This window comes from Ostrinia furnacalis, unplaced genomic scaffold (assembly GCF_004193835.3).
Source record: "Ostrinia furnacalis isolate ACB-3 unplaced genomic scaffold, ASM419383v2 OfSCF6011, whole genome shotgun sequence".
Classification (NCBI taxonomy): domain Eukaryota; kingdom Metazoa; phylum Arthropoda; class Insecta; order Lepidoptera; family Crambidae; genus Ostrinia; species Ostrinia furnacalis.
This window is the reverse complement of record NW_021136250.1, coordinates 44,409-71,363: the sequence shown is the minus strand read 5'-3', so window position 1 is coordinate 71,363 and position 26,955 is coordinate 44,409. Positions and strand designations below refer to the sequence as shown.

General features: G+C 38.5%; 1 protein-coding gene across 1 annotated transcript; it reads left to right on the top strand.

Moving 5' to 3' along the window:
• Positions 1-1,209: 1,209 nt before the first annotated feature.
• On the top strand, positions 1,210-25,584 carry LOC114361861 (xaa-Pro aminopeptidase 1). The gene is made up of 11 exons (XM_028317075.1): positions 1,210-1,320; positions 21,697-21,947; positions 22,416-22,622; positions 23,033-23,249; positions 23,390-23,651; positions 23,730-23,991; positions 24,076-24,283; positions 24,468-24,701; positions 24,823-24,894; positions 24,988-25,139; positions 25,307-25,584. Exons 1-11 carry the CDS (start codon positions 1,269-1,271, stop codon positions 25,547-25,549), a joined length of 2,160 nt encoding a protein of 719 aa, XP_028172876.1. The 5' UTR covers positions 1,210-1,268; the 3' UTR covers positions 25,550-25,584.
• The last annotated feature ends 1,371 nt before the right edge of the window (positions 25,585-26,955 follow it).

Genomic DNA, 26,955 nt, shown 5'->3' with positions numbered 1-26,955 from the left:
TAGAGAGATAAATAGAGCTTGATTTACATGATACTTTTCGAACTTCGAAGACATCTCCTCAGAACAGAGCGTTCATAAATTCGACACAGAAAANTCGTCAATTTTTGTCGTAGAACAAAAATTTTTGCACTGTGTATTAAGGATTTCTTAGCCCTATAAATCTGTATTCACAGCTAAAAATCGAAATGATCCTCATTCCTTAATTGATAAAAAAAACTTACAATTAACAAATAAAAAAGTTACGATTAAAATTACATTAACAAACAACTGCTTCAGGTGGGACTTGAATTCAGTACTTAATTTGTGCTCTGCTTCGAAATAAAAAATCTTTTTTTTTAAAGATAATCCTCTGTATGTTTAACTAAACTCAAGTAGGTAATATTGTTTTAAACTTTCATGGTCACTAACAAAATTATTATTACTGACAAGATTGCAACAGTTCCGAAATATCGGAATCTTAAAATTAAGGTAGGTACATGGTAGCAATCCCGTCAGTACCTAATAATAAACTCAAGTAGGTACTATGTATGTATTTGAAGTTGTAATATCCAGATAAAAATATTGACAATAATATCTGGCGTCAGATGAGCATGAGTACACAATCCAGCAATCATTCGTCCTAACTATCACGCCCATTGTTTAGCCCCAAAACTAAGCAGAGCTTGTACATAATGACAGTAACTAGATAATGCAGTACTTAAAATTTATAGCGTCAAGAGTTGCATTTCAAACTAATTCGTGTTTGATTCCCACCTAAGTAACTTTTTTTTCAAGTTGTTTATAAGATAGATAGTGCTTGTATTAATCTAAATATTATAACTCAAAGGTGACTGACTGACTGACATAGTGATCTATCAACGCACAGCCCAAACCACTGCACGGTCCGGGCTGAAATTTGGCATGCATGTAGATGTTATGACGTAGGCATATGCTAAGAAAGGATTTTACGAAACTCCACCCCTAAGGGGGTAAAACGGGATCCACGCGTACGAAGTCGCGGGCGGCCCCTTGTTAGATACAAAATTCATCTATTCTCCCTTCCGTAGCATAAGCATAAGGAAAATCGATCACCACACCATAAATTGTCCCAAATGGCAATGCCAGATTTTGTATGGAAAGTGGCGTNATGATGGATTCCGGATATTGAATAAAAAATAATAGGTAAGTTTTATTTTTTGGTAAAACTCTCTACTCTCGCGCTTAACTTTGGTCCGTTAATATGAACTTGTGCTGTGTACACTGAACGGAAGTGCTTGTATCGTTCAAGAATGGGAAAAGTACCGGCTACAGCAGTGGTGATCCTGGCTGTTACTTTATCAGGTAAGAAAATATTATAGGAAAATTTTAAGAATTTCAACTGCTTCAGCGACAGTGGTCGGAAAATCATGACGATTTGAATTCGAAGAGGCTGCCAAGAGCTAGGACCACGAGCGATATTTATATCGAGCATATTTAAATCTTTATCTTTAAACAGTGCAGGAAATTAGGTGCAGTCCTGTTGTCCCCCCTGCTTGGCCCCCCTGGGGGAGCCAACAGGATTTCGAAATCCTGTTGTCCCCCCTGGCTAGGGGAGACAACAGGACTAGATTTTTCATTAATGATTTGAGGACTGTTGTCCCCCCTGGCAAAATATATTTAAAAGCCATAATTTTTTATAACATTTAAGAAGGACTAGAGTACCTGAATAAATGCTAAATTGCCAAACTAAATACCTAAACGTATGTCAAATAATAATTAACATTTTGATATCGAAAAAATATAAGTTCTTGATACCGGTACTATTTCTTACTATTCCAAAATCTGCTTTACTTGCTTTTAACAGATCGTTATGAAATTATCCCTACTAAATAATATTATAAATGCGAAAGTAATTTAACTGTCTGTTACGAATTCACGCCTAAACCATTGAACTGATTTTGATATTTGATTAAGAGATAGTTTTGAGTCCTGGGAAAAGTCGTTGGACAGTTTTTATCCCGATTTTGAAACAATGATGTGCTCTATATTTTTTTTTCTGTGATAGACAAAATTTTATGCGGACAACGCCGTAGGCAAAAGCTAAGTACCTCTCTTATGCTATTCTCATGTATAAAAAATATTATCTACTGTAAAGTTTATCAAGTGTAAGTAAAAATCCGTTTAGTAGTATTTACGTGAAAGAGTATCAAACATCCATACTCACAAACTTCCGCATTTACAACATCAGGTAGGATGCTAAAACTGAATAATTTTAAATTAATCATAATATTCAACAAATTACTTGCTCAGTGATTCAACTAGCGGCCGCCCGCGACTTCGTACGCATGGAGTCCGTTTTACCCCTTTATGTATCCTTCATATTATTTTCTATCCTTTAATAAATAAATTCCGTTCTTAGTGGATGTCTACACCCTATAAGGAACCTACCTGCCAAATTTCAAGTTTGTAGGTGTTAGTTAATACCTACCGGCACCAACACCTATCAAAATTGTAATTATTATTTGACAAACGTGTAGGTATTCAGTTTGGCAATTTGGCATTCAGTCAAATACTTCAGTTTTTCATAAATTATGCTATCAAAATGTATGGCTTTTAAATATTTTTTGCCAGGGGGGACAACAGTCCTCAAATCATTGATTAAAAATCTAGTCCTGTTGTCTCCTCTAGCCAGGGGGGACAACAGGATTTCGAAATCCTGTTGGCTCCCCCAGGGGGGCCAAGCAGGGGGGACAACAGGACTGCACCGGAAATTAGTGTCTAAATTAGAATAAAACAAAAGACATCAAGTAATTAGTTCTAAAAAATTACAAAAAGACTCCGGTTGTTTTGCAATAACCAAGTCATGCAAGTATGAAACAGCTGTAGGTATTGGCCACGGATATACGGACCCTAAACCTAAAATAATTGCATTGTTATACAGGGTGTTAGGTAAATGGGTATATGAGCCGACACTAGCCCTTGTTAACATAGGCATATAAATGGTATGGTGAAGTCAGAAATTTGATATCATGATTTTATTTTTTTTAATTTTCATACAAAATAAATTTTATAAAATCCGATTTGTATGAAAATTAAAATAATTAAAATGAAGATATCAATTTTCTGACTTCACCATACCATTTATATGACAATGTTAACATGGCCTAGTGTCAGCTCATATACCCATTTACCTAACACCCTGTATATTAATCCCATGTCTATTTTTATTATGTAATACATTTGTATTAAGTAGGTATCAATGCCGGCCGGCTTGCGATAATGCTGTGCATCATTTTGCGTGAGTGAATTGTTTTTGTCTCTCGGTCTTTTGCGTTGTAAAAAATCACATTTCCGAATAAAAATACAACGATAACCCAAATTTAAAGTGACCTTAACATTTGTTGATTTAATGTCTCCTAATATTTGAATATTTAGAATTAATATAAATATTAAAATACATTTTAATATTAGAATATTAAAATTCATCAGGCCCCGCAACTTTTTTAAGATAATAAATTATAAAAAAATCTCTTCACAATCGAAATTTAGTTCGATGCTATAAAGTTCATTAGGTCAAAATAATTATCAGGACATGATAAATTCAACAAAAACTTTAATTGAGTAAAACCTTCTAGTTAAAAACTTAAATTATCACATACGTTTAACATAAAAAGTACATATACAACGTTCAACCGATATTATTGAATAGGGGACTTTTGAATCTCACATCTCAACCACTAATCCATCGGTCACGCGAGCTTTCGCGTTGCGGCGGCTGTGTGCTTGGGTTCCCTACGTGATTTCGAAAGTTGATGATTTGATTTTGCGGGTTTAAGTGGTAGGGTAGAACTCAAGCTACGAACTTTTGCTACGATGACTACGAGTTAAGAAATCAATAAACATCTAACCGTCAAAAAGTACCAATGAACTGTAGCATCCGTGTAGCGTTACATTAATAAACGTAATAAAGAGAATAACGACGAGTCCAATTACTCATGAAAACCATTTTTATTACTAAAATAGGACTAATGTTAGCGATTACAAGTAATTAGGTACATGGGCGACATGGGATAGGTAACGAGACAGTTAATTCACTGGTAAGTAATTGCATACTGTTAACTACATAGAGTAATTTTTAATGTCAATGTGTATCATTATTTTAGTACCAAATAAATATTTTTTCTTTCTTTCTTTCTTTCTTTCTAATTAATTACATTATAACTAATATTTCCAATTCCCATAAAATAAACGTTATTAAAACTACGGTTTTTTCGTAACAAATCTAGTAGGCCTAAGATGCGCGCCGTGATAACTTTTATCGACGCCAAAATGTATGGGCAAAATCTATAAAATGGCGTGATAACCGCTTATCGCGGCGCGCATCTTAGGCCTATAGGACAAGGCTGAATCGGTAAATTTTTACAGCATGTTGTAATGTAACTAATACAATTATGTACAAATGTTTACATAAAGTAAAGACAAGCGTTGTCTTTACTAAGTCGTCTATCATCCGTTTAACAACAGTAAACGATTTATGAAATTGACTGATCGATGGGGTTTTTACCGATAACCTTTTCTACAGCTTTCAGTTACCGACTGGCAAAAATTAGACAACAACGTATTCACGCCTTTTAAAATCTTCTTTTTTGTTTTTTCGATGGTGTAGTAGTGGTGCTCTGCTACAACTTTAAACACCCTAATCACAGGAGGTTCCAGATTCAAAGCCTAGTTGAGTCAATAAAAGATCGCATCTCGGTATGGCTATAAAGCACACAGGACAGGACTATCTTAGTCTATTGAAGTATCTTTTAACTTTTACAAGTATTTAAACTTTGTAGCAAATTAATTATTTAAGTAAGTACTTAATTCATTTATTATCTTAAATAACCTACTTATACTCCGTCCATAAATGTTGTAACTTAATGTAACAAAATAAATATTCTAGTTTTTTCGAAAAACACATCAAGTTACTTATTGCGTGATTTTTTGTTTACGAGTAGCTTACTTAGTTGCATTAGAGCGCGGGCGCGCCGCATCGCCGGCGGAGGCTTTTAGGCCACGTCCTGTTTGGTTCATTGTATTAAGGCTTCAGTTACACCTGTTTTAGTTTTATCATAAAAGCTAACATGTAGATTTTTCAAAAATATCGTTGTTGGGTGAGTGCATCACAGTCACTCACAGGACACTCTTAACGTTACTCGTAATGCCTCGTGTATTTCCTGAAATACGCGTACAACACTATGATGTATTTTGATTGATGATTTTTCATATAAGTATCAATTTATTTAACCTTTAATGCCATATAAATTGGTATTTACCTCAAACTTAATGCCATAGGATTCCCTGCCAGTTAACCTTCGGGCTTAAAACAGAAAATATCGTGACGGTGCTTTAAAAAGCAAAAGAAATTAAGAATAAACTTTTATAAATATCAAAGTAAACAATTAAAAATCGAAGATTTTAGAGACATCAAAAACGTTATTTATTTAGCCTACTTAGGTTTTAAATACAATAATTCTTAAAATCAAGCAAATCCAGTGTTGTAATGTATTGGGAAAATACAAGTAAAATCCTGACAAATTCTTTCAGCACTCCCCAACATACTACTCACCACTGAATTCTGAAATTGTAGGTACTTCCTCTAAGTATGGTTTCCATCAGGTTATATGGTCGTTAAGTCTGCAATTTCATCACACTTAATAATAAAATTCGACTGTTTATTATGGCCACGTAAGCTTGCTTTTACAAAATGAGCTTTCGTCGAAGGATTACGAGAACTTAAAGAATAACATCGGTCAATATTTTTGTAGTAGCAAATCTCTTCTCGTATTTGAATTCAGACAAAAGTTATCCAAAGTAATGAGTACCTATCATAATCATTAATCTGCAAATTCCTATTCTATTGTATTAACATATTTAATTTTGTAACTAACTAACTTCTTCTGTTCAAACTTAAAATGCGAAAGTAACTCTGTCTGTCTATCTTGCTTTCACGTCTAAACCACTGAACCGATTTTTTTGGCATAGAGATAGTTTGAGTCCTGGGAAAGGACATGACATAATTACAGTTTTTATCCCGGTTTTCGAAACAGGGACGTGCGTGATAAAGTTTTTCTGTGACAGACAAAATTTAACGCGGGCAAAGCCGCGGGCGGAAAGCTAGTGTTTTTATATAAATGATTTAGTTAGTTTTAAATTATTATTTTTTCGAAATTTTATACAAATGGCTCCTTACTACTTGGGAAGAATAAGGCCACGAAACCCGTTTAAAATCCTAGGACTCCATGCAAAGTTGCTGTAAAAATGCCGGTCTGCGTCTTCCAACTATAAAACCGGCCTTCAACATGCACTATTAACATTTTAACGACAAAAAGTACAAAAAGCTGCCGTTCCCAACATCCGTTAATTTTCTCACAATACAACCTGCAGGTGGGAGCGGCTCATCCCAGGGATTAGACAGAGACAGCGACAAGATCCTGGGGGCTCGATGGGTGCGAGCGTGAGAAATATGGGATGCTGATATTCCTGAATCATTAGGAGAACATGAGCAGCGAGGAGGTAGTTTTAAGGACGAAGGCTCAGACACGAGAAGGGGTGGAATATCGCGCGCTCTTTCTAGCAAAGTGGTTGATTTTTCTTTTTTAAATATAATAGCACCGCGCGGCGTACGTTAAAAATCACACCTTGTTCCTGACGCTACAAAAGTGGTTATTCTCTGATTACGGTTACATTAACGCTTGTGCGTGCAGCGGCTTTTTCATTCGCCGATGGTGTCAGTTTTAAAGCCACAACAAAGGATTTAACGACCACTCAGCCTTTGCTTTGCAAAGGTCAATCCTGTAATAAAAATAGAGTCATCTCTTAGGTTTAACGATAGGAAAAGCAGCAATCCTGTTTTATCGTACGCGTAAAGCAAGTCATAACGCAGGAATGCCCTAGGCGCGCCCGGCACTCCCCTGACATTTATCCGTAGCCCATAAAAAGAAATATCTACCAGGGAAGCATTGCAGGCGAAGGCTCACTTTGTAAAGGCCTTGCCGCGCCCTCCACGGCCCACTAACCTCTTTCACTGAAACTCTTCGATTTGAATTTTCTTTGAAACTTTGACAGTTGTTGTTTTTACAGCGTCCATTTGTGAACTTAACAATAAATTAATTACTTTTATACGTTAACAATACAAAATACTGAATGCCTACTTCAGGACTTGAGAGTTTTCAGGATTAGGCTAACAAACGAAAACTTTTGTGAAAGTTTTCGTTTGAAAGCCTAATCCTTAACTTACTACTTCTTTCTTTGATTAATAAAGAAAAAATGCTTTTAACTAGGTACCTAGGTAAGTAAGAGACAAGAGTACATCATTTGTAATCAACAACGACGAATATTCTGTATCAAAAAACTGGTCTAAAGAATATCTACAAACTTTTTAGTGGCTAGAATAATCCAGGAGTAGATCCTGTCATACTTAATCAAGCCATATTTCGGTATAAATCACGATGACCAGGCGAAAATTTAGATTATCTAATCAAGGCAGGGTGTGTAGGCAAAATCAGAAAGGGCTGCGAGAAAGTCGCAAAGCAACGAGGTCACGCCACGCTACGTCCAGGGGAGGGGTGATAAATGACTCCCTATTGTCTTTATTAGTGAAGGGTCAAAGCTACATTTAGCAGCTTGATTATTATGCCTAGTCAATTCGTTAGGGTTAACCTTTTCGGCTGTTCCGAGTGGTGGTGAAACGAATAAAATAGAGTGCCAAATCGGTTTGATTCTGAGTAGATGATTTTAAAAAGCATTTTATTGTCTAAGGCTAAGTTGCACCACCTAACTTTGAACGTAACTATGACGATAACCGGTGTGTTTTGTATGGAGTTTGACAGATTTTTGACGTTTGTCAAAGTTAAAATAAGATGGTGCAACCCAGCCTAAATAATATCGGCTATGGAAAAATGACTGATTTAAATAGTAGTGCATTTTAAACTTTTATGGGTCTGTGTGCAAATAGAGAGTATCCAACGTACTTGGGCCTTTACTACTGATGAGACAGTTGAAAATGTATGTAGAGTGTAGAGTCGAACTAATTTTTTACTTCAGTTAAATTCCTATATCGCATATCGGTGTAACAATGTAAAGTGTAAACATAATAAACAAGTTCTGTTAACATTAGAGTGAAAATGTAATTAATGTCGCCAATAACCTACATTACATTTATTGCAACTCTACCCAGGGACGTTTTATGTCGCTTTTTTATTTCTATGATATTTTATTATACATATTAAGTTAGTTAAAGCTGATCGGCTATGTATTTTTACTCTATCTAATGTTTAATGAATATCTACACCATGTTATTTGACTCTACAGTGTAATCTCAACGTGACCGATATCCACTAACGTTCGTGTTGTTCGAGGTCAGTGCGCAACGCAGTTACGAGTATGTTATATCTGATTTTAATCGTCTATGTATGCATAGGTACTTATTTAATTATTGCAACGACAAAATGAAACGCACCACAATAAGTGAGGTCTAAAACGGGAGTGAACCCAGTTACCTTCATCATTCCACAAGGTTCATTGACTCGTAACGCAGCGTGGTAGTTGCCGTCTCGGCGGCGGGCGCTCGACCAGTGTTGCCAGTCGGGTCTAGTCAGAAATTACCAGAAATATAAAAAAAAGTAACCTTTTTGAACNTGATTGTGTAAAAGGTTGTTCATGGATGGAAAATGAATACAATTGATCATCTAAATACGAAAAGTGACCAGTCGTATAAAAACGTTTCATGGATTTGCGTTTTATTATCGAAAAACATTCGCTAAAACTAATTTTTCTTAACAAATAATAAATAAAATTCAAGTTTAAATGCACTTTATGACATAATTTTTAAATTGTCACTATTAATATTTTTTACTGAATAACCTGCAAAGTTAATTCTACAATTTCTGAAAAATCACCTAAAAGTAACCTTTTCATTAGTGTAACCTAAAAGTAACCACAGCAGTTCAAAAGTAACCAAAAAGGTTACAAAAGTAACCTTCTGGCAACACTGCGCTCGACTGCAGTTCGGTGCGAGCGAGCGGTGCATCGCTGCATAGCCACCGCTCGCACGCTATGCGGGCCTGGTACCGTGGCCGCGCGCTGCGGCCCGCCGCGCCGGCCACTTGGCAACCATCAACCATCGGCCGTGGCACGGATACGCTGACCGGTGGCCACCACTCGAGCGACCGATGCACCCGGCTGATAAAATCAAAAACGTATCGTCTCTACTATACTTACCGACATTGTTGTGATTTCTTTATACTTCTAAGGATAGAAATGAGGAAAACGAAGGGAAGAGAACTGATTTTTACCTGAAAAAAACACGAATTATTGAACAATGGCTTGTATTGTAATATCAGAACAACAAAGGATCCTACTTATAATCTTGTTTAATTTGGAAATGTCATAGGTATCAACGAAAAATCTATTTTTCATTGGGTAGGTAGTAAATTCTTGAGGAAATTACGTCCCAAATAAATATTTAACTTTTTTATGCAATGACGGCGTTGTGGTGACTGCGTTTGCTGCTAAAGTAACACTCCTAACTACATAGTTTATTTACTGAACTTATGTACTTTTAAACATTTTCTGCATTTTTCCTCATGCAATATTTTAAAACAATACTAAAGAGCCTGCCTCTTATGTACAGAGCCACAGACGCTCACAAAATTAAACGTAAATCCATCTATTCCATTGCAAAAATCTTGTTATGAAAGCTTATAAAATGTAACTAATTTAGTAATTAATTGATTCAATATTATATTATCCTAGAGCAGCAGTGGCTAATTAATTATCCAACCCTTGGGGCATGTCTTGTCTAAATACCTTCCTACTGCTTTTCTTCGATGTCATCCTGGTGTTTTGAACTCAACAAAGTTTAACCCTTTGTTATCCCCACATTGGCATCATTTTAATAATTGTCCCCAATGCGCACTCGAACCCCAGTCCTTTTTTACTTTTTGCATGAAATAAAAGAGCTCCTATTCCTGTGTGCATAAAGCTGGATTCGAAAGTGTTCCCTTTCCGAAATGGGATACCTTCTCCGATTTATTAAGTTCCAGTAAGTGGGCAACACCGTTTTCATAACGACACCCACGCGCGCTCATTTCTCCGCCTACTCCGAGGGGCAAGAACGAATTAGCTCGCTTTTACCCAAAACCGAACTGCTGGCAAGCCATGCGCTCCTGGTAACTGCAGATTGTAAGCTTTCAGGAAGGGAAATAGTGCGCAGTCCGGAGCGCATATTTGCCATACCGCGTGTCTTGTACTAAGACTGGATAAGCCCTGTTTTGGCCTTTATCATCATAATAATAAAGTATAATATTGTAAGTAACTTTCTACAGCCGTAACAGTCCTTTTGACTGCCTTTGAGCGCCCTTGCCCTTCGACTACTCAACTACCTCAAGTATATGCAGCCCTGTTACTTCTTCGATCTAATTACGCATATCATTATGATTTCCGCTTTCTTTTTTCGTTTTTGCAAAATATGAGGTGTTGACAAAAGTGTTGCTTTAGTGATGTGAACAGTCAGCCAGTAATAATTTCTTTGAAAAACAAGTATTTTCTTGCTTATCTGTTCTACAAACTGTTTTTGTATAAATCATTAAATTAACCTGATAACTATTTTAAACTATTTTTTTACTTTTGTTCATACAATTAAGCCAAATAATAGCACGTGTGCCTAATATCTAAAGATTACTATCTAAGTTTGATTTACGCTTGCAGTAACTGGACGCCAAAGTACTCAAATAGCCCGCCAAGTTTCAGCGCGGAAAAGTTCGCCAGTTCGCACATGCGCGTTCATTCGGCCCAACTTAAGTCCCGCCCCAAACGCATCCCCGCCGCGTCACCTGTCCCGCACCGATATCCGTGCCCTATAGCTTCGAAATCGTATTAATGGGATATCGATTTCTGGTCAGCATACCTCCTCGGCGCCCATGCCGCCTTGGTATTTTCCGAACGGTTCGACATTATCGGCAATCGCCGATACACTTCCAATAGGGGGACGATATCGACAATATTGTGGGATGGGCACATCGTATCGCACCTTTCACGATACATTTGATTTGATTAGTTTCGCGGTTATAATAAAGAATCACAATGTAGAGCCATCTGCAAACTATCGACATAATGTAAACTCAATCATAGTTTAGACGAAAATTACTTCAATTAATTAATTGCCAAATTGAACCACGTAGGTGCCCGTACTTGTTCTCTCCCTTTAAACTGTGTATGTGTGTGTGCCTAACGCCTGTCTATAAGCAGTCGCGTACCTACACATCCTTCCGGACCGGATATTGATTTTCACCGGCGAAACCACTGGTCTGAACTTCTGCTCCCCTAGGAATCGCTGAAAGTTTTTCCGGTTTGTTTTAATCCATATCCGGAAACGGTGCGGATTTCTTCCTATGGCACAGAATACAATAGCACCTAAGTAAGCAAAGTAAGTAAATATCATTCACAGAAAAAAGTGGATTTTTTTGGGGAAAAAGAGGAAATCTTATTACCGGTTTGCTAAACAAAAATGGGGCTTTTTATGGGAGTTTTTTTGGGGTGTTGACTTGGAACCATTTTGTTCCCTGGCTGGTTAAAGGTGGCAACGCCGCGCCACCGGCGCCGCCGGGAGGCGGATCCGCATCAACACTACGCACCAAAGTACCAGGCGAGCAGAACTTGAGAGGAGATCGGCGCGGGCGGAGCGGCCGCCTAGTAGCACACTTCGACTTCGCCCCTCGGAAAATAAACACACACATATAAACACTACAGAAGCACACAAGCACGCCCTCAGTTGCCCTACAAGTTTACGCGTACAAGTTCAGTTAGTAGAGTCGTGTTTATAACTGCATAAAGTATAGCAACATCGAAGTACGAGTATAAGCTACGTTTTTCGCAAACTGATTTTTAAATTAATTTATAATAGTCAGGAATGACACAATAGAAAAGAAAATCGATATAAAATTGGATGACTTTAATTTGATTATGTCGTCGGTCCACCTTGTAGGTGGACGTCCCACGCTGCGTTTTCCGGTACGCGGCCTCCATTCCAGAACCTTTCTGCCCCATCGGCCGTCAGTTCTGCGTACTATGTGCCCTGCCCATTGCCACTTCAGCTTGCTAATACGTCGGGCTATGTCAGCGACTTTGGTTCGTTTACGGATCTCCTCATTTCTGATTCGATCTCGCAAAGAAACACCAAGCATAGCCCTCTCCATAGCACGCTGTGCAACTTTGAGCTTCTGTATAAGGCCTTTAGCACAAAATATAACAGAAGACAAACTCCATACTAAACGCGCTCGAGCCACGCACACATAGACACCGCTCCTAGCAAGACTGTCTTGGACGAATGCGAGCGCGACGCGTTGAGTCACGCGCCGGTCAACCGCCTGTGATATTATTTTGTTTTGCGAAATTGACGAAAATGAGTAAATACTCATTTTCGTCAATTTCGCGACTAATTGAAGTTGAATTCTGTTTAAACAGAATAAGTCGTATTATAATTGTTCGGTATTTGGTTGCTTAAACTCATCATTAAATACCGAATTTTCATTTTTTAAGTTACCAGTTGATTCGGGGAGGTAAGTAAGTTATTTTTTTTTTAATTTCAATTGAAATTGAAAGCCAACTCAATTATTAGGAATATCGAATTGTTTTAGAGAGGTTTTATGAATTATTGGATAACTAGCTTTTGCCCGCGGCTTCACCCGCGTGAAATTCAGTTTGTCACAGATCGTCATAAATTATAGCCTATATGTTATTCTGGGTTATAAACAATAATACTGTAAAGTTACATCAAAATCCGTTCAGTAGTTTTTGCGTGAAAGAGCAACAAACATCCAGACATCCAAACTTTCGCATTTATAATATTAGTTGGATAATAGTGTCAACCACTCAACTAAATATTACTTCCTTCTCGTGTATTTGTTTGCAAACTATTACTATAATAACGTACTAAATATAATATAAATAAGTATACGTGGATATCTGTTATTGTCTTTCTTGCATAGTATTCAGAGTAACATTTTTCTATCATAACGAAATAAACGCAACACATAACAAGACAACCCTAGCGTCCCTAGCGCGACGGCCGAGCGTGCGAGCGAGACAGGTATGCAAAGCGAGGTACATACATGAGTTTACCTTCTGTTATATTTTGTGCCTATAGTGAGAGGCCACGTTTCCGAGCCATAAGTTATCACTGGTAACACACATTGGTTATACACTCTAGTCTTCAGGCATTGAGGTAATTTGGACGAAAAGATGTTGCGTAGTTTCCCGAACGCTACAAGGTGGACCGACGACATCGTAAAGGTAGCAGGGAAGCGCTGGACGCAGGCCGCTACCAATCGATCAACATGGAAAGCATTGGGGGAGGCCTATGTTCAGCAGTGGACGTCCTGTGGCTGAAATGATGATGATGATGATGATGAATTTGATTAAATGTATTTATTTGGAAACTCAACAGCTTTGTCTGCAATTTACAAGTTACAGAATAATTATTACCAGAATAACTTTAAATATTTCATAGTGCTTTGATACTAATAACTTTCCAATGTTTCAGCACTACGAGTATTATACTAATTCGTAGCAGAAACAAGTGAAATGTACATCTCAAGGTAACTGAAGGTAGTCACTGAATAACAATAAAATAAAAGAGAACTTAGGTAATTAAAAAAAATTACACTGAACACTGCATTACAACTTCCCTTGAGTTCCAAAATATCTGTAACCAAATTGTTCCAGCTTTTCATTACATTTCCTTTAAATATCTCCATGTGTGACATACTTAAAAAAAACAAACAAGAAAGAAAGTGTAGCAAGGGATTGTAGGTACCTATCTTTCTTTCTTCACGAGAACCCCGCGCTCCGTGCGTGAGGTCTTGCGTAAGACGCCCGCCTCTGATTGGTCGAGATAACCACGCCCAGTGCGTAAACGAACCTTGAAATTCGACAGGCCCTTCCACGGCCCTTTATTATCTCCTCCGACATTCTGCGCTCCTAGTATTCTGTGTTATATTATAAATAATTTAAAGGGCTCGCCAATAATATTATTGACAACAAACAAAATTATCGTAATAAGAAAAAGTTTACAAATTGCTGTATGCGACTAAACGGCCAAATCACGCATACATCGAACGAACTTGCAACCAACGAACGAAGAACGAACTACAAATGGGCTCATTTTGAGACTACCTTCATAAAACAAAAGGCGAACGGTTTGCATCTAATTAACAGTAATTATAAATGTAAATTAACAAGCAAGCTGTGAGCCCTTGGCGAAGGTGTAAATGACAAAAAGGGATTTCTGTAAGGAGAAATAATGGGCATGTCACTCCCAATGACTTTTGTGGACCAGGAAAACATGACTTACGAAGAATTCGTTTTGTAAAAGCCCTTTCTACGTACTTCCCAGCGAAGGTTGAAGTAGCAGAGAACCAAAAGGTAACAAGCAACAAATGAACAGTCAAAAGATTACTGGCCTTATGTGGCAGAGCAGGCGTAATGATAAAATAATGGCAGGTTGGATTATTATTGTTATGCGATAGTATATTTTATAAACATTATTTTACTTAATAAAGGTCTTACTTAACCTTTACCGATAAAGTTAATCACTGATGTTCTTTTAAATGATTTCCAGCTTTATGAGTTTTCAATTTGTCCGAAGCTTCTAATAAACACTTGCTACAATAATACAGTTTTAAGAATTTTCACTGTAAACTAAATATGCATAAACTAAAAAGAAAATTAAGGAAAATTGCTGATAAAGTTTCATTGGGGGTTTTTGATGAAAAAACATGCTAGTTTGACAACATATCGTCACGCTCTACATTCACGTAGCAGAAATTAAAGTTAAAACGCTGAATTTTCCTCAATCCACGCTTATTTTCATTATTTCCGCCGATGACATTGTTTTCCAAAACATGGCGGCGCAACAAGAACTTTCTTCCCAACAAAGATGGCCTCACTTGAATCTCGAGTACCAGGCGCGCATAAAACCAAGAGGGTTAAATGGAATGCCTTCGCAACATTTTTCCTGACTTTCTTTACAAAGTTCACTGTAAGGTAGTGAGTGGGGAGGGCGGGGGTTGTTATTTATGTTGTTTTGTACTCGGTGGATTTTCATATGATATTTTAGTGTTAAAAACTAAAATCAAAATTAACATCATATATTTCTAATTTTACTAAGACCAAACGTTGCTATTGAGTTTAAATAATTAAAAAATATATCTTTTTAGATATCGTGGAAAGTTGTACTACTGAAACCGTGCGGAAGCAAACGTGCGCAATAGTTTCAATAACTTCCGCACTCGTAGCAAATTGCTACGAAAAAATGCTAGACTACAAACACTACGAAACTATCGTTAGATGACGTCACGCTACGTCCTCGCACCCGACCTACGCTCCTCGCGCTACACACAAGCATAGTCCGTTACGAAGTCTGTTTCACACGCACAAACGAAACGTTGCGTACGTATTTGCGTGCTCCCCTTCAACCAACACAAATACAGGATACCCCCTAATATGTAGGCCGGGATCGCACACACGCGTCATATGTCACACAAGATCTTCTGACGTCCTATGCAACCCTGGTACTAGTATCCCACATGTGCAACCCTTTCCGACACGTGGTCGCGTCACATGCTCACCGGGCCCGTAATTAGCAACGTGCCTCATCCGCCCATATGTGTACACACGTTGATGTTAGGGTTAACTATTGGAAAAGCTAAAGTACTAAGTTTTCGTCTCTACATTGTTTCATGGATCAAAATTATGAATTCGATTTTCTTGAAACTCTAATGTATTGAATGTCAATGGATTAATTAGCAAAATGGATTTTAATTAGTGTTCTTAATTAAAATGCACACATGAGCTCATTCAAAGTGTTCCCGGGCATGGTTGTCAATGTTGGCGGGCAGTTCGCGCCGCCGCACACGCCCCACGACGCAGTGACATGCGTCAAACGCCACCGCTGCACCAGGGCAGCAGACTCGCGAGAAAGTGCATCGCCCTACGGTACCACCCATTGTGATGCGACCATCTTATCGAGACCTCCGACGAGTAGGCCGTTTTATCGACTGCGCTTTTCGCCCTTGCGTCGACCGCATGGCTTGATTACGGCGCGCGGGGGACGCAGAGCTCAAATTATAATTGTATCTAAAATATCGCATTTGTGTGCTTCGGTCTCTGTCTTTCACAGTAAACTGTTGTAATAACAACAACAGCTATGTATATGTTGAGTTGAGTACACATCGTTCTGGCCTGCTCGATGCGTTTCATTCACTCTCGGTTTTATTTTCAACCTTCGTGCTGCTATCGTGTGTACGCAAACGATACATTTATCTTTGGGTGAACGACTTGAAAGAGTACAATTTGTAGTACTGGCGCAAAACCACTGGAATACTCATATTTATTTACTCAAGGAATTCTAGAGTCTTCAATTAACGAACAAAGTACATCAACAAGTCAGTTAATATAGAGTCTTAGAAGATCTAAAATTCTAAACATTTCTTGCATGTTACATGCAACATTGTACACCTTCTAGTGTGCAATAGGCACCTATTACCCGAGCGGCGGGCGGCCACCTCCGCGGCTCCGGGTGCGCCTGGTAGTCGCGGGCGGCCTGGGTTACGTCATGCTGAATGCCCTTTCTGAAAGGACAATGACGAACCTCGATTTTCTAAGACGAACGCGACTCACGCACGACGTCATGAAAATAAAATTATGAAATCATTTAATTTCTGCGGATGTCTCCAAATTGTGGCTCATACAGAAATTGTTGCATTTTATTTCAAGGCTCTTAATTATTTTACTGTAAGACTTTACATAAATGAAGCTATTTTGTATCCGCTTATTTTTAATTATTTATTTTACTTTTAAACAAAAATATTTATTGAAATAAAAGATACCTGAAATCTTGGCCAAAAACAAACAATTGGCCAGAAACATTATAATATTGTGATGTGTCAGATTGCAACTACTGGCTGTGCTACTGGTAAGATTCTCTTGATACACCTAGTGCATTCCCCAAATACGAGTATGACACAAATCCAATGAGTTTTTTTTTTTCATTTTTGTCATTATTTTTACTATGTTTACTACTACACTAATACTAACTGTGCTCTTATAAAGAGTTTACAACTCTTGTATAGTACAGCTCATCAGCTAGATACCTACATTTTTGTTGCAAAATAACACTTAATAAATCGAAATAAGATGCCACAGTAATTAAGCTTGATGTGCTGTCGTCTGTACAAGATTTTAATTATTGTAACTCGTTGGATTTGTCTCATATTTGGGGAAAGTACTATGTATCATGATTAGAGTCTTATTTTAAAAGGATGCCAACGATTTAAATTTCAGCCTATGTAGAGCACTTGCTCTACTATAGTTGCATTTATTTATTCCTATTTCCCTGTCCTCTTCAATGGAATATGATGGTTTACGTAGAGTCACCTCTATTTGTACCTCACGTAGGTCTAATATCGCTGTGAAAATGAAGGTATGGATGGGGGAACGCAGAGGAACGCCCCTTGCCTTTGGGACCCCACTCCACACAGGATAGGCTACCTCCTAAGATCTCATGGGCGCCTGGTAGAAACTGACGTCACGTAACACTAGCGCCACTTTCTCCTTTGTTACTTCACTACGGAGCTTTTAAGCTGAAGTGGAAGCTCGACACTACATTAGAAACTTACGCACTATTATCCTACAACTCCCCTTTTGATGCATATGTAACACACGGTACTAAAGTGTTATCAAAATTAATTGATAATTTGATTGTTTATTTTTTAACTCAACAGAAAGTTTGAAATGTGCCAGTTTTGTTATTTCATTTATTTTATTGAAAAGAGAAGAAAAATTAAAATCGTTTCTCTTACATGGCAGGCGGTTAGGTAAAAAAAACTAAACACACCGCTAAAAATATTACCATGGAGAGACAGTAGTCAGTAACACAGTGTGTGTTTATTCCTTTGTGTTGTCCTCACACCCATACACTACCGTTTGGGAACATGCATTGTATGACTGTGTGTACGAGGAGCGGCCATCGCAGCCGCCATTACAAAGTTACCCCCACACAATAATATTGTAGTCCTCTCGGAAGGCCCATCTCCACGTCGCCCATACAACCCTGGTATAAAAAGGGGGCAAACCATTGTTCTCACGCACACGCACTTTTTTTATCCGACGCATCCGATATACATTTCCCGTATTTTCAACCGACTTCAAAAAAGGAGGAGGTTCTCAATTCGACCCGTATGTTTTTTTTTTTTTCTATGTTTGTTACGCGATAACTCCGCCAATTACGAACCGATTTGAACAAATCTTTTTTCGGCGTATAGGTAATACCTCAAGGGTGGTCCCATTTAAATTTAATAATAGAAAAAACAACCCCCAAGGGTGGAAAATTGGGGATGAACTTTTTATACGCAATATCTCCGCCGATTATAAATCAATTTGAACGATTATTTTTTTTGTTGAATAGGTATTATCAAAAGGGTGGTTTCATGCGAATTTGAAGAAAATATTTCACCCCCAAGGGTGGAAAATTGGGGATGAACTTTTTTATACGCAATATTTTTAATTTTTAGTTTTTTTTTGTGTTCACGCATTTGAAGTCGGTTTTATTTTTTTAAAAAGTTAATTTGTTCTACGCACATACCTTTCGTAAATGTATAGTTATCGACGCATGAAAGCGATGCACATAGTAATAAGGAGAAAGAGAATGAATACAAATTAATACAATACCCAGGCTTGTGGGAAAGGGACAAAAGAAGGACTTACACGCGGGATGTAAAACAGATATCCTTCGGTTTATGTGCTCCTGATAGAGATGGTGAGCAGGTTACAAGCCGTCTTCCTGTTGACTGCAGCACTTTCGCGCACGTAACCGTACGTTACATTAGGCATCACAATTTTAATAAGCTCTGTAATGAAGTCGAATGTTAACTTTAATATTTGATCATTATCGACTCTATCATTACATATTGATTGTAGTACTCGATTTTTTACACCCAACATTACATAAAGGGTTTCAATACTCTAGAACTTAACCCAAATGATATTAAAAATATTATCTTAACAATAAAGAAAGTGTTACATAATAATAAAGAAAGTGGAACTTCAAGTAGGATAATCATATTAAACTAGCGGCCGCCCGCGACTTCGTACGCGTGGATCCCGTTTTACCCCCTTTTCCCGAATTTTCTTTGCTATAAACCTCACGGAGCCCGAGACCTTTCCAACGAATGCAAAACCGTGGAAATCGGTTCGTGCGTTCTGGAGTTATAGCGTCAGGGAGGAAAACCCGACTTATTTTTATATAGTAGATATCCTTGTGTAGTCCGTATTAATTTTATAAGTTAACATAGCAAAATCGCAATATTCCAGTTTAAATTATAACAGGTAACAATCAGTTCCTAACAATCATTGACAAAAAAAGAAATTCAAACAGGACTCTTCATTTTAACGTTAATCGTAATAAATCACTGAAAACTCGTGAAAAGTTAGGATTGACTGTCTACATTACATTAATTTAATTGAATTCATTATCATTCCATTTTGTTTATTAATTTACGAAATATTAGTCGTTCTGATCATGTATTTCATGTTATGCATTTTTCTTCAGTATACATAAATATACATTTTTTAACAATTAAAAATAAATTTTATGCTATTTTTATCATACAACACATTTCAAACCAGTTGATTGTACACGCTGCCTGTGCAAACTGAAGTGCGATACTGAGTGCGTTTGTGCAACAAGGAGTGACGTCGGTGCATGCGTCTCGGTGAACGGCCGGTCGTTGCCGGTTATCCTTGGGTGTCCTTGCTCAGGACGACGCGTCACGCTCCACCACTCGCGTCGTATGCCTCCCTGGTACTTCGCAGGATATTTTGTCCCTTTGGGAATGTTACGTCGCGTCCTTAAGGGATACCAAGACGGGCATCGGGTACTTACTACGTCTTGGAGGCAGTTTTTTTTGCTTTTGATACACAATGCAACTGCATTGATGCAATTTAAATGTATGCATATTGTGTAGGCAACTATAGTATTTTAATGTTAAACATGAGGTTTAACAAAAGTTGAATTCTTTTTTTTTCTGGTTTACTAATTTAATGTAAACTTCTAGAATCAAATAAGGAAACAGTTAATTTAACCCTCAATTAGATACTATTGATTAGCAATGGTCATTAACCTTGTACCTTGATAACAATGCATCAGTAACGCAATCTCTTTGTTCCTCGCAACTCGCAAGGATGTAAGGATATTGTTGTAACAGCTTATCTCCTTCGTAACATGCTTTCCTAGTGTAATTCGATGTCATGCCGTCCATTTCGGTGTAACAAATTACACCATTTTCGTAGTACTCCCCTCGCTTTGCGCTCTCTCTTTCTCACTCGCAGGATGAAACAATGTTGGGGTGGGGTAAAGATGAAAAGGGAAGACACAAAATAGAGCTCCTTTACAGCTCTGAGGTCCTGCTAGTTGTTGACGTCATTCCAATAGAGCCCATATCCCTTGGGCCTCCCGGGCAATGAACTTGCAGAACTTGCATCGTAAGTTATTGTGACTTATCTTACACAGCAAACAAATCCTTCAACCTTTATTACGTTCAAAAACAACCACCCAATCTAGCATCCTAAAATAGTATTTTTTTACAAAATAAAAGTAAAATCATAAAATTATTTTGAAACGTCGAAGTCTCTACATCGCAGGTAGCTGTTGTAACATTGGGAACGCCCCCAGCCCAACAAAAAAGATGAATGCAGGGGTCGGGGTAGGCAAGTGGGTGGGGTTGCGAGACAGAAGCGTGCTATCCTTGTCGCACCCGAGAGCTTTCAGAAGCTTTCGCTCGATAGAGCTCCTGCTACTGCATGGTGCCCTGGTACATTCCCGCGCCGCGAACGCCGCTGTCGCTAGCCGCTTTCTCCTTCTGGTGAACTTTTTTAGGATTCACCACAGGAAAGAGATGCATTATGTATACGTGTCCTTGTTCAGCGCATCCAGGAGAGATGTGTGAGTGATGCGATGAGCTAAATCAAAGCAACTTTAACGTATTGGCAGGGGAAGGCATAATTTATAGGATGCGTCGATTCAAAGTTTTCGATACTAAAAAACTTTTGATTGATTGATAACAAGGTCGTTAATTGCTTGAAAGCTTATACCGATTAATAACTGCATGATTCGTAGATAAGTACCATGAAAACGAAAAAAGATGTTGGTAATAAAATATTCAGACCCAAAAAGAAAAATACAAATAACAGTGAACCAAGATCCTTGAGACCATTGTTCAAATAAGTTCCCAAACCGTCTGGCCTTTTTGCCTCCGGTAAATTAGAGAGTTATGCTCCTGCAGTGGAGACTGAATCACAAAATTACGAATAATATTTTACTTGAGGTGGTTACCGTCACCCAGACATGATTACAATTACTCTACCTCAAATTAAACATGAACAAGGGTGTTAAATTTTAATATGTCATGTTAAACATTCTGTAATTTATCTACACACACTCGCGAGCAAAAGTATGGAATCACTCTATTAGTTATGAACGATTGTAAGAGACTAATAGAAGATAAATAAAAATGGTACCATTTATACATTCATAGGCATTCAGTTCTTATGATAGCTCGGAACAAAACATAAGGGGATGATTCCATACTTTTGCTCGTAAGTATAGTTAAAAATAACCTTTTGTCTTGTAATCCCAAGTATGCCAGGGCGCGCGTCTGCCGCCTCCCACAACGACAACCCCGATGCCGTTGCCAACGCTGCTCCCGTCACGGCCGACCACGGTGACGGCGGCTGAGGAGCCGCCGTCGCTGGCGCCGCCCGTGTGTCCTGACTCCACCAGCACCACCAGCCCGCTGGCCCGACTAAGGGTGGCCATGCGCAACTCCAGTTTTACGCAGATGAACGCTTTTTTCGACGCTTTTCTGGTGTTCTTCAGTGATGAGCATTTGGTGAGACTTTAAGAAATTTGCAAATTAATTGACATGATAGAGAGGAAATTGACGTGTATGATCCCAATTGAATAATTCATTCAGTCCATTGACATAATGTAGAACGACGGTCTTGAATAGCAATAAGCAGTCAAGAATGTCGGCCCTACCTACGAGGGCTACGAGTAGGTACTTATAATAAGGTAGAAGGTAAGCTGTCTCTACATTTAGGATGGGCCAATGGAACTTTTTCACGAAGGGAACTCCTTCTATGAAAAATATTTCGGGTTAATAGGTAATCCGTTATTGTAATATGTTTTGACTAACATTTAAGTCTTAACAGCCCCAAAGCAGTCGCGACACTGAAAAAAATGAAATAGGTATCTACATGAAAAGCATACGTAAGGTCGTATCTAGAAAAAGCCAGGTGTTCAAGTAAGCCAAAAATAACAATTTTAAATATTTTTGTGATAAATTTTATCATCGTAGAGCGAAGAACCATCAGCAGAAGAACGTCGTTTAGAGTACATCAGTGGCTGGGAAGGCGCAGGAACAGCGGCGGTACTGGCCGACGGAGGCGCCGCCATCTGGGTGCCCAGCGGTGACGTCACTCGAGCCATCGCCACGCTCACCTGCGCCTGGCAAGTCTTCGACGCCGACGATCCCAACCAGCAGCCTATTGCCGAGTGGATTGCCGTAAGTCTTGATACTTACTTATACTTCTGTTCTTCAAAGAGAAATCTATCCTAGTAGTACCAAAATGTAGAAACTCACATTAGAACATACTACGCCAACTAAAAACGTCTTGGTCAAGTCGTGAGTAGGTACATACACGTACATACATACGTACATAAGTAGGTAACTCATATTACCAAAAGTCGCGTTGAGACCCGTGTCTCACTATTTTACTTGAAATGGAACGCGAAAGTTTAAAATCTTACGTCCAGCGGGGCTTGGATGCGCGCCGTGACAAAATCTTATCGATGATTTTTGAAGACAAATGTATAGGATTATCGCATAAAATCGATAAAATGATGCGATAAAAGCTTATAGCGGCGCGCATCCTAGGCCTACTGGACAAGTTTCTAAACCCATTTTCTCCACAGGAACGCCTGAACCGACGAGGCAGAGTGGGTGGAGATGCGCGACTCACGTCCTACACTGACTGGCAGACTTTATCCACGTCGCTTCAACAACTCGGGCTTCAAATGATGCACGTGCCTACTCTGCTGGACCAGCTCTGGACCGAAGAACCGGACCCATCTCGACGCAGGCCTGACTTCTCTAAGATTGTTGCAAATCTGCATCACGGAGAATACACAGGTGACATCATAACACTACGTCATGTTACTTACAGTACTCAAATACGGACTGAGTAGTAATTTTACTCAAGCCAAAGCTGATGATTCATATTGAATTTAACTCAATTGAAACTGAAAATACTAAATCTTTTATGAAATCAGGTATGAGCTGGCGCGACAAAGTATCAGCAGTAAGAGAAGATTTACACGCCATGGGAGCAGACGCTATGGTGGTAACTGCTCTTGATGAAGTGGCATGGCTCCTCAACATTCGCGGGCGCGACTTGCCATACGCACCATTATTAAAGGCCTTCGTTGTTGTGAGCGCGAGAGAAGTGCGGGTGTATGCCCCTCCTGGGAAACTCTCAATGCCGGTCAGAGAAGCGTTGGCAGTCTATAACTGCTACACCAATAACTGTACAAGGTGAATATTATCGCAATTCAATTTTAACACATAAATAAGTACATTTGCTCATTAACATTGTTTTGATTTTGGGTTAAGGGTCAACGACTACACCAACATATACGCGGACTTGCGAAGAGCTACTGAATCCAAGATCTTGATACCAGCTTCGGGGACTTTCCAACGCGGTGCGTCTGCCGCTATCGCTCAAAGCGTGCCGCAGAACAAACGTCTCTTCTTACTGTCTCCGATCATTTACTTGAAAGCGCAAAAAAATGAGGCAGAAGCTAATGGAATGAGGAAGGCGCACTTGAGAGATGCTGTGGCTATGTGCACACTACTAAACTATTTGGAGAAACAAGTGAGTTTGCGTGCCACTTATTGCTCTAGAATACCTATGCATGTTACAGTAATCTATTTTGATGCTTACTCGTTTGTTTTTCAGAACAAGGCAACAATGAGCGAAATATCTGTAGCTCTAACAGTGGACATGACGAGGGAGACGCAAGCGGGATACGTCGGTGCAGCAATGAAAACCCGTGTCGCTTTTGGTCCCAGCGGTTCCGACCCGGATTACCGGGCGACCCCGCATTCTAACCGGCGCGTCTTCACCAACTCAACCCTTATCATACGGTCAGGAGGACAGTATGATGGTGAGATTCATGCTTATCTGATCAATTTCTGGAGCTAAACTTGGTTTCATCCTTTTCACCTTTCCAGCATAGTGCGCAAAGTCACTAAAACTGGTTTAGTAAAATTCTTCTTGTTTCTCATCTTCTTCAATCAAGATGATGACACTGCATACAGACAATTCACTAACAATTTCGAGTATTTCAGAGGGCACCACAGTAGTAACAAGAACTGTCCACTACGGTGTACCGACGAAAGAGGTTCGCCGAGGGTACACCATTGTACTCCGGGCGGTGGCAGCCTTAGCTACGCTGCAGGCGCCCTCGTCTCTACCTGCCGCCCATGCTGACCCCGTCGCCCGGACGCCGCTCTGGGCAGCCAAGCAGGATTATGTGCATCCCACAGGACATGGAGTTGGCGCTGCTCTTAACAGGAGGGAAGGTAGATGCTGCAGAAATTTGAGTTTAACAGCCAGATTATACAGACTAGATACTATTGAAGAGTGATATTGTGGTAGAAAGGGATCATCTGATATGCCATAATTATGCCTATTTGATTTCAGATCCTGTTGTCATTGACTACAGGCAGGATGTCAATTTGCACACGTTTAGAGAAGGCTACTACGTAACCAGTGGTAAGAGGCTTTTTATCCAAACTGTCGAATAAGTAAGCCAATCGTAAGTTAACTCTGGTATGTAAGTAAATTGAAATATTGTATTATTTTCAGAACCAGCATGGTACGAGCCAAAATTCGGTGTGAGACTAGGGAACGTTCTAGAAGTAATCTCCAAATCCAGCATGTACATCGGCTTCAGGGAAGCTACGCTGATTCCTTTTGAGCCGAAACTTATAGAACGGAATATGCTCACTGATTACGAGGTAAGCATGTTTTTACTTTGCCAAGTTCAGCTTTTTTTTCCGTTACCTATTTGCTAAGTTCAAAGTAAGTATGTTTAAGAACAAAAAGGGTAGTTAGAGACTTTAACATAACCAATAGGTGATCATAGGTAGTCGTAAGTTCTCATGATTCAAATTTCTTTCTACAGATCCATTGGCTGAACGCCTACAACGACCGCATCAGGAAGATAGTGGGCCCCGAGCTAAAAGACCAGGGTCTCACCGACGTCTACATGTGGATGATGAACAAGACGAATCGCATTGAACCACTGGCCACCGCTAAGAAGCAAACCAGTTCCTCTGCTACAAACAACAGGGCTTTGGAGCTTAGCTGTGCCATGGTTGGGCTACTTTTATACCTCTACCAGAGGTCCGGGCTTCTTGCAATGTGATGGGTGTTCCATGATTGATAATCTCATTTTAGATATGAGGGCAGCAAATGAAGCCTGTTTAATATTAATACTTTGAGTTTTAGCGTAGTTTAAAGTTTGACCGAAAATTTGCAACTTTTCTAAAGTAAGTCTACTGTTTTGCTTAGGACAATCAGCTTGAACCAAATATGTTTGTTATGTGCTGATGTAAAAAGTCCTATGGTTTACAAATCTATCAATTTATATTTATTAAAGTGGATTGTGTGTTAGTTCTATCTATGTGTTAGATGTTAAGGTCCTATTTTTAAATGAGCTATTCGTTAAGTATATTAACAATTTACCCAATATTCAGTAGTTGGATCTTTCCATTTGTTGTTAAAAATATTTGTATGTTATACTTATAGTTAGAAACGTTTTTATTTCATTCACATATTTAATATTTTCTAGTAAATAAGTATGCTGTTTTTGTATTTTGTGAATGTTATATAAATTCTATTCGAATCGAAAGCATATTATTGTGTTATGTACGAGTGGTTTAGTTTGAGTCTATAAGAAGATTTATTGTTAAGACAGTGTTTTTGAATCAATTAGTTCATTCTAAAGAATGCTAGATAGCTAGGACAAGTATTTCTAATTAAATAATTATAAAAATTACATATTAATATAAATGCTAGTCTTAAATGTAATGTTTTTAGAATTTAATTTATTAATCTAAAGCAATATGGATGTAGATCATCAGCATTAGAAAAGTGCAATAACTCACACATTCAAAATGTATTGTTTAAATGGGTAGTGTAGTTTTAATGTCTGTAATGTGAAATGTGCAATATCCGAGATGGTGCCTTGAATGAAGATACAAAAAATAATTAACTTTTTTAAAAAATAAAACCGACTTCAAATGCGTGAACACAAAAAAAAACTAAAAATTAAAAATATTGCGTATAAAAAAGTTCATCCCCAATTTTCCACCCTTGGGGGTGAAATATTTTCTTCAAATTCGCATGAAACCACCCTTTTGATAATACCTATTCAACAAAAAAATAATCGTTCAAATTGATTTATAATCGGCGGAGATATTGCGTATAAAAAAGTTCATCCCCAATTTTCCACCCTTGGGGGTTGTTTTTTCTATTATTAAATTTAAATGGGACCACCCTTGAAGTATTACCTATACGCCGAAAAAAGATTTTTTCAAATCGGTTCATAATTGGCGGAGTTATCGCGTAACAAACATAGAAAAAAAAAAAAAAAACATACGGGTCGAATTGAGAACCTCCTCCTTTTTTGAAGTCGGTTGAAAACGAAAGATTATGTTACTTATTCCACCGCACTCATGCACTCATTTTTTAGGCCCCACATGTAGGGAAATTAAAATTGTAGAGTTATTTCTGTACGTAATATGTTTACACTGCCAAAATACATACGTA